At 34.3% G+C, this 9,661-nt stretch overlaps 1 protein-coding gene across 1 annotated transcript in view; it reads left to right on the top strand.

Annotated features, from left to right (window-relative positions):
* The first annotated feature begins 273 nt into the window (after nt 1-273).
* The window catches only part of LOC149785733 (choline/ethanolaminephosphotransferase 1-like), a 63,356-nt gene continuing 53,968 nt past the window's right edge, over nt 274-9,661 (top strand). The window contains exons 1-2 of the mRNA XM_089979618.1: nt 274-629; nt 7,362-7,509. Of these exons, the coding sequence (XP_089835744.1) occupies nt 408-629; nt 7,362-7,509 (370 nt within the window). The 5' untranslated portion in view covers nt 274-407. The remainder of the gene's footprint in view (nt 630-7,361; nt 7,510-9,661) is intronic.

The raw sequence follows: 9,661 nt of genomic DNA, 5'->3' as shown, positions 1-9,661 counted from the left end.
TAGCTCATTGAAGAAAAATGTTTTTTTATGCATTTTGATTTATTTAAAAAGAATGAAATCTTATCGCAGGTAACCATGGATGAAAACTGAGTGTAGCGGAGTTTTGTTTGTGGCGTGCGATGATGGGAAACCGTCAGTACAGAAAGAAACCAATTCTGTACAGTTCGATTGGCAATCATATACGTTTAGAATATTCGGAACTATCAATCAAGCGCGCTCCACGGTTTATAAACAAGGAAGTCCCATATCCGCATGCGCTCACACATTTCCGCTAGCCAGCTGTTGATGCGGTCAATGTCCAAAATAGGCGACTACTCACCCGGATACGATGGTCGAAAGCATACGTAGTTTACTGAATTATCACGTTTAATATATCATCACATACTAATTTGAATCGTTTCTGTATAATGGATGTCCTCACAGAAATTCAGTTGCGCAATTTAAAAAACCATGAGTACAAAGCCACCGGTACGTCAATCTTCGAGCCAGCGATGCAAGTTTTCTGGCGATGGTTGGTTGAACAGATCCCAACAAGTTGGGCTCCAAATACCCTAACTCTAGTTGGACTGACCTTAAATGTTGTGTCTTCAATTTTGCTTTTCATATACAGCTCAGATGGAGTGGCCGAGGTAAGCCTAAAAATTGTAGGATGTCAAGTTTTACACAAGTTAATCTTTGGATTCGCATCCTTTGACCTTTTCCACCTCTTATCAAATATTTGGACATGGTTATGCATCCCTGTTGGAAAGAGAAGAAGAAGAAGAAAAAAAAACACAGGTAGTAGTACTGTGATTCGTACCCAGGTATCGTGCTGGCATTAGTAAAAACTTGTCATCCCAGAAATTGCCAGCCTCAATATCTTATTGCCAATTTTCACAAAATGTTGGCATTTTCATGATACAGTAGGCCTACTGCCCTTTTATCTTGATATTCAGTAACCAAGGTAATATTATCGACTTGAGTGAGTGTTAAGATGGGGGGAGGGGCTTAAAATAATTTTTTAATCATACTAGTGAAATTTGCACGATGTGACCTATTGTCAGTGAGTAGGAAATTTGGAATAACTGAAGACAAAACTAATCTGAAATACACGTGTATTGACAACTTACAATTGTGTAGAAGAATCCATAATGCGTAAAATATGGTACATGTGTATGAAAAATCCATGAAAACAAATATGGATCACATGTTAGAAAATTTATATATCATTCACATCCTGTTAGAAAACTAACAAAACTTTTTAGTCCTTGTTTTGATGTATCCCATTGTCAGCAAACATGTATCACTAAACTATTCACTAAGATATGTATTGTTGCCAGTGGAAGATCACTTTATAGTTGTTTACATGTTACCTGTTTGTGGTCTAGATTTTGGTCTGCTGGAGACAGGTATACTGTTGCTGAGGCTACCAAGAGGATGTGGCTGTTAATAGGGAAATAAAAACACATGAACAAATAAAAAAGTTTAATAAACATCTTTGCAACCAAATATCTATGGATCTGAAATTTAGTTTGCATTTTATGCCACCTTTAGTAGCAATCATAAGCTGAAACATTTTTCCTGTAAAGTTGAAACTTTCATGGCACAATAAAAGTGTTTCAATCACTTTGGAAAATGCAACAATTGATCAGATTCCATTGCTTTTATATTAGTTTAGTGTTGACTTCCTTCGATGAAAGGTGCATTGTTTTTATTGAAGATTGTAGTTAGCTTGTTTTGATGAAAGGTGCATGTGTTATTGTAGTTACTGCTAAATGCAAACATTCAAGGACCAAACAAATGTGGTTTGTTATTGCAGCAGTAACATCAAATTATTGTAGAACAATGATTGAGACTGATTGTTTTGTTTCATGTACTTAGTATTTATACCAAAGAATTGGTAATTCAGAGGTAATCTGTTTTCCTTGATGTTTCAGCAAAACTGTTTTTGGGGGGTATATTTTTTATTTTAAAAAAGCACAAATAACCCAGTGATTTGGTCCATTTTAGCCGTTCCTGTTCCTGTCTTTGGAAGTTGATTGATTGCTGCTAATCCGGTAGCGTGACTATCTGAATGTATTGCAGTATTCAGTGCCCAGGCCAGGTGTCTGCATTATCAGATTTAGGCTGATAAATCAGCACCTCTCCCATGATGATATTGATTTTCTGTTTAGTGGCTGACATCACCAATTCATTAAAACATGCAAAACTCTGCATCCAGTTTTGGCTGCACACATAGCTGTTCATTTTATACATTTACCAATATTTCTCGCAGCTGTGGGGATACTGTTAGCTGAATGGCTCTTTTGGTGAAATGTACATTAAATTTCTGGAGAAGATCCTGTTTGGTAACTTGTAAATCCACGTGGAATAGCACAACCATCTGTCCTGTGGCTATTTTGAATTTCACACTACATATGGATGTTACCAATTACCGGTATGTCTAAAGTATACACATGTTTTTTCTGAAAGATTTGCATGCAACAAAACTGTATATTTTAATGAACAGGTGACATCAGACCCACATATTGTACATCAGTATCAACACAGATTTGGGGAATCGATTTATCAGACTAAAGTGGATGATGATGTAAAAATGTGCCATTAAGATGTATTTGTCAGTATGAACAAAGGATTTGTTTATGTGACAGTAGATAAATTTGATTGCATTTATATCCAAGTTTGCAGTTTTCTTTCATGGTGCCTTTGAATTTCTCAAAACCAAGATTGAAATACAAGTATCAGCAGCCAGAATGTTGTTGCCGAAAAATCATCGGATGGTATATTTTGTCACCTTTAAGTATTTTAAAAAATTACAATTTTTAACATTGGCAAAGCCCAATGCCATGCCTGTGGTACCCCTACTTTGCTAACTGAGTACAGTATTAATGTGAGATTGAGTGTATTAATGGAGCAACCAAGTTTGATTCACACCTGACACTTTTTGTGCTAATTGTAACAAAAATTTCTACACGTTTTAACATGTACTGAAAGAATTAAATATTCCTCTTATTTAATTCCAGATTGCTTCATGTCACTGTAGAAATATATGTAAAATATTTATCTTTGCCCGATATGTTTCAGTTGAAAACTACATATGTTTTTATCCATGTTTTTATGTGTGTGTTTGTGTGTGTACCATATAAGGACATTGTTGCCTTAATTGGAAATGTAAACAGATTATAGTAAATACTGTATGGATTAAATAACTTCTTGTAGAATATCTAAATACATGTATGGTGAGGTAAGCCTTATTTTTGGAAAAGGAATTACATTGAGAATCTCATTATCCGTCATGGTGGATAGGTTACAGTTAGAGTAAACATTCCAATTTAATTCACCTGATATAAGCTTGATAACGTTATCATAGGCCAAACTTCCTGAAAAACATAATTCTATTTAGTAGATTTTAACCACAGTCATCTTTTTGCCTTTGACTATAGTTTTACTGGCTCCATTATAAGATACAGGTCGGATCATCGCCTCAGCCATGTTGAGGTTACATTGTCGTAGCTAACATGGTATTAGTACTAGATTTAGTTATGATCAAAGTTGTTTTGAAAAATGCATTTTCAGTAATTAATAATATCTTCTTTATATTTATCAGGGTCTCATTTTTAGATATCTCTTTTTTGTCCCCCATAACTCTAAAGATATTAGCCTGGAACTGGCCAAAACTTAAAATAAAAAAAATTGCATGAAGCCAAACTATGATTGTTAATTTCCTCTTCAACAAAGGGGAATTTACAAAAGTGTCCAAATTCAAAATATTTTAAGAAGTAAATCAAACTACATATATGTGTTGGTGTTATAGGGTTTAACGCCATTTTTCAGCACATGATAGGCTATACATGGCGGCCAGACTTAATGGTGGAGGAAGAACCTGGGAAAACCCTGGAAAGAACCACCAACCCACGAGAAGCTACTGGTAAGCTTTCTCACATACCCACATTAGCCGAATCCAAGACTCAAAACCCACGCAGACACAGGTGAGATGGCAGTGATCCATAACGGAGAACGCTTTAGACCACTTGGCCACTCGGGGCCGCTACATATATGTGATTTTCATACATTGTACAAACGAATAAAGAGCGACAGTGAAAACGTATATCCCAGTTATTTCCCTGTGTACCGGTACATTAATTTGGGGTAAATAATCCCAGATTGTACATTAAAATTTACTTTGCATTGATTTCCTCTGAAATGAAAGCACAACCCAAGTGAATCAAAGAATCTAAATATTTGTTACTATTCATCCTTTCTTGTTCCTGAAAACAGCAGTAAATTAGAAGTCAAGACAGCTAACATCTTTATGATGGCGAAAGGGTTAATACTTGTTTAAACTATTTAGGTTGGTGCTACTAATTGCCAAAAAGAACAGACCAAATGTTTATTCATCTTAAGCCAGTGATTGTTGCTATTAAAATAACATATCTGTTGGCTGAAAAGTTATGAAGTTATATACTTTTGCTGTGTAACTTACTTTTGAGTCTCGATGAATGATGTGATGAGCATTAATGTATATAAGTACTACTTCTGGCATGTTAGTACTGGATCTAACACTTTGGATGACAGGTATAACCCACTAAATTGAAAACTGGATTTGAAATAAGTCAAATCAGTTAAAAGTTTCAAAAATATCTTCTGTTTTTTTTTTAATGTTGCTTTTTCTAAAATTATATCTGTTTAGAATTTGGCCTATTAAGAGAATAAAATGCATATCATTGTGCCTTTACTCACTTTAAACGTGAACCAGAATTACAATAATGCTACATACAAGTTACGGTGTAAAAATAGACCTGTTTTGGACTCTGGTTCCAATGTTATTTTCCAAAAGCTGCTTAGAGTTATCCCCCTCCCCTTGCCTGAGCATAGCTGTTAAAATACAAGATGTCTGCCTTGATACTTATGTTGTTTGGGTCAATGTCTTACTTACAAAATAAACTCTTTTGTGTAGTGTATATGGGGATTGACTGACATGGGAAATAGAGGTTACATTTTCAGGAATATCTCACACAATGGCAGCCCATATTGACACTTTCTAGAAATTAACTCCTTTAATCGGACTAATGTGATTTTTTTTCTGATGGAATCATGTTGACAATATTTCATTTGGTCACAATGTGATGGAATCATGTTGTGATTCATTTCAGTTGGTCAAAATGTGATGGAATGATGTTGACATGTATTTCAGTTGGTCAAAATATGATGGAATCATAATAACATACATTTCAGTTGGTCAAAATATGATGGAATCATGTTGACATACATTTCAGTTGGTCAAAATATGATGGTAGCACAGAAATGCCAAGGTTGGTTAAATTTGGGAAAGTTTTTTTTATTTAAGGAAATGAAGCTAATCGCTTTCATGATATTCTTTGTTTCAAATAAATGTACTGCAAGTGTAAATGTGACACAACAATTTAATTCTTTTTTATTTTACTTACTACTTAGCTATTATAATTGCATAAAACCATTAAAAACAGTGTTAAATCTCAGATGAAAATTCAATATGTAACTTTGGAACCTAACAACAATGGTTTAATTCAATCTAATTTTTACTTTCACAGTCATTCCATTTTTTAACAATTAGGAAAATGTTGAGAGAAGAAATTTATCACATAAATGTAAACAACTCAAATATTTTCTTAAGTTCATGATTTTACTGATTGACTAACTTAAGAAAATCAGAAACTGCTTCATTTGTTATGCCAATTTTCAATTTTGCTACATTAATGAATATGTAGCAGGATAGAACGTGATGACTGTTTGCTTGTTACCATAAACAGTTAACTGAAACTGTTGTTTTCTTTCAGGTTTATTTAAAATAGCAGTAAATAGCAGGAATAATTATTTTACAAGATACATATTTAATGATTCCATTTAATATGATTTTCAGTTTTCAGCCCAAAAATATGACTGAAAAAAGTTCTGTTTTTTTCATTATCTAATACTTATATTTCTAAATGAAATAAGACATTCATTTATTTAAAAGCTTTTCATTTCTGGGATATGATGAATAAAGGAATTATGATAAAAATTTGCATCATTTATATTTCACACTAAAGTCCTTCAAGCACACACACAATGTGATGAAAGGTCATAATGTTTTATATGTTTATTATATATTTATATATTTATACATTTAATTTCAAAATAATAATAATTGAAGGCATTTGTTTTATGACTTCATTTCACATGTCAGTGTTACAGTTCACAGCTTTTTACCTTTAATAATCAAATAAACTAACATTTGCATGGAGTTTGAACTAAATAGCATTTAATAGTTGAAAAATGTAAGAAAAAAGATAAGTTTACAGAAACAGTCCTTATTTCCATTTGAGACAATATGACCAAAAGATTTAAATTATTATTATATCTTGATTATAATTATAGCAAACACAATATTTATATCTATGCTATTAATTTCAAAGTAAGAAGAATATTTGTATGATTATATTTTGCTCCATTGCTTTCCATTTTACACAAAAACCCTGCTGTGAATTTAAACCTATCCTTCTGAAATAGAATGTTATTTTAACATAATGTGTAACTTTAACGTCAACAGTGAGTGTTCTGTTGTGTTTATCAGCAGATTATGCTGTGATACATCATTGCTTAGTTAGGTGTCACTGGATCTCACAGCCACGTTTGAGTGCAGAATCAAGGTAATCTTGCATCTGGTTGACTGACCTTGTTACTACTCTGAAAACTATATTTGTGATCGACTTTTTATAACATGTGAAATATATGCTTACATGATCAAAATATTGGCTAATTTTAATAATGAACTTATTATCTGATATCCTACATTTGTATGCAGTTCATTTTTTACATTTTTCAAACTTTAGCTGACACTAAATAGCCACTTTATTTCCAAGGTGTCATCAAACACTACTGTATTCTACTCTGGAAGCCACAGGTCTGATAGGATTTTGATCAAGCTAGGAAAATGGGGTTGTATCTTCAATCTCTTGGATGAGTATGATTGTGCACAGGATTCATGCATATTAATGAGTTGATATGTTGCATATAATGGGCTGCACTTGTTGCCACTGTAGAGACTGTATTTTTGGATCCAGTTTTGATCGCACTTGGTGAACAGGCTTTTCCTTATGGTTTTGTGTGATTTCTACTATGAACAAAATTCTTCCAAAATTAATGGAGTAACTGATTGAGCTTATCAGTACTTTATCATCACCTTATTTTTTGGTAATATTTTTTTTCTCAAACTTTTATCATTGACAGTTGAATTTCATAAATTTCATAATCCAGGCGAGTGATATCAGGTCTCTCATTAATTCTGTTACATCCTTAAATGCTGAGACTTTACCCCATTGACCACATAATTATATAAAAATAGTTTTATTTTTCTCTTTCAGGCTCCAAGATTGGTATACCTGTTTGTATCTTTGTGTTTGTTTGCATACCAGTCACTAGATGCTATAGATGGAAAACAAGCTAGGCGTACAAAATCTAATACACCACTCGGGGAGCTGTTTGATCATGGCTGTGATTCAGTTTCCACAGGTAAGTCAAAGACTGCATTGATCAGTATACAGGGGTTTCTTTATCAGCAGAGAGCCAGGTGACTTACCTGCCTACCTTTACTTAACACCCAGGTATGTTAAAAAAAAACAACCTGTATCCCCATTGGAAGAGATCCCACAAATCCCCCACCTGCTTTGGCAACTTACCAACCAACTTTAAATCTAATGGAAGGCCCTGAGCATATGGTCTGTTGTAAATATTAACTTGCAAACTTACCCAGTTCCACAAATTTTATTTCATACACAGTATGCAGGGCCTTTTCTTCAGGCAGTTCAGGCAAAATAGACACCCCAGTGCCAATAGCTTAGTAGAGGTTGTATGCTTCTATTAATAGTTATATTAGTACATGTAATTATTAGGTTTATAGATGATGATATTTTGTGCCAGATTATGTTACGCTGTTAAAAAATGAAAGAAACATTTTCTGTATTCCTTGGGTTGGATAGTAGTAATGATAACATAGCATTATGTGCAACCTTGTTGTTACTTATCATCATTATTTATTGTATTACAGGAAGTTCTTCTTCACATAAAAAATTTTGAATTTTAGCCCAGCAGGGTTGCATAGATAATTCAATGGACATTATGTGATGATCTCTTCGGGTTGCACATCAGTGGTTGTATATCTCAGACAACAAGAGGGCATTCATGCTTCTCTTTGTATGGAGGTCTGGAACCTTTTGCAGAAATAGAGGGTATTACCCTCCAAGTTTGCCATATTCCCAGCAAGGAAATTCTCCAGAACAGGCAGGTAGTTGTCTATTCAGTCGGGGTGGGGTTGGGTTGTCCTCTTTAAAACTGAATGTCTCTCCAGTCGCAGACCAAAAAGCCTGGGTAGTGGATGCTTTTAGCTTGCGGTGGGATTGACTGTTTGCTTACAAATCATTACCCTTCAGATTGATTCCAAAGGTCAGGACCTCCACTACTCAGCTCATCCTGATCGCCTCACTGGCCACAATGGTCATGGTTCTCTGACCTCTTCAACCTTTCAATAGACCAACCTAGATGAGTACCTCAGTGGAAAAACCTATGGTTACAGCACAGGGGTTCTCCACTTCTCAACAGCCCTCTATTCAAGCACTTTTGCCAAGCCAGAAGACAGTCTGCAACATGGAAAATCTTCTGTGATTGGTGCACTTGGAAGTACATTAATCCTAGTTTCCCTCTCTTACTGCAGTTATTAGCATGTTTTCAGCTCTTTACTATCAAGGTTCTATATGGCAGCCCTTATCACTTCCTCAGTGAGAGGGGTCTTCATTCATGATGATCAAAGCTCATGAAATTAGTGCTATTTATATTCCCTGTACCTATTTCAATCACTCATCATTGGAAGACATTCTGAAGGCTGTGTTTTTTCCAATCACCTATGAGCTGACCTATGGCCTGCTCCTTTTACCTTCAGTCCTTAATACACCAGAGTGAGGCACTTTTATTGGTTGGTACATTAGTTGCAGTACGAACTGTGACCCAGTCTGCTGTTGTGCCACATCAGTGGATATGTTAAAGTGATTAATTTTCTTTTTTTTACTCTTTTGGAAGCCATCATCATTTCACAAAATCAACTGCACAGTAGAGACATGTAGTGTATTACAGATAATAAAATGTAGCTATTTGTGTGTGTGTGTGTGTGTGTGAAATTACAACTAAATATTGTATTACTAAAGACATTTTATTTTAATATGTAGTTGGATGAAGCCTTTACCTTCAACAAGTATTAGTCACTTGTCATTGGGAATGGTTACATATTTTCAAGGTTATCATAAAATACTATTAATAAAGTTATGCAACAACAAGTGTTAGTCACCTGTCATTTGGAACAGTTACATATTTTAAAGGTTATCATCAGATGCTGTTAATAAAGTTGTGCAACAGTTTCTCAGATTCGTCATAAAGTGTAATGAGTTTATTTATATATTTTTAATACATGTACTGTTTAACTTGCAGAGCCAGTAAAACACCAGATGTTGACAAACTTATTTGCTGTAACAGATTTGACCTCTAACTCCTTTCTCCCTATTCTTTCATCACAATGTAGTTTTCAGCATATTTTTAAAAACTTTTACCAGTCTGTACAGCATTTACAGGAAGTAACCTGACATCACAGCCTTGCAGTTCTATTTTTAAAAACTGT

This window comes from Sinohyriopsis cumingii, chromosome 13 (assembly GCF_028554795.1).
Source record: "Sinohyriopsis cumingii isolate HCF-2022 chromosome 13, ASM2855479v2, whole genome shotgun sequence".
NCBI classification, from domain to species: Eukaryota; Metazoa; Mollusca; class Bivalvia; order Unionida; family Unionidae; genus Sinohyriopsis; species Sinohyriopsis cumingii.
The sequence above is the reverse complement of the archived record's forward strand: the minus strand, read 5'-3'. Positions and strand labels throughout refer to the sequence as shown.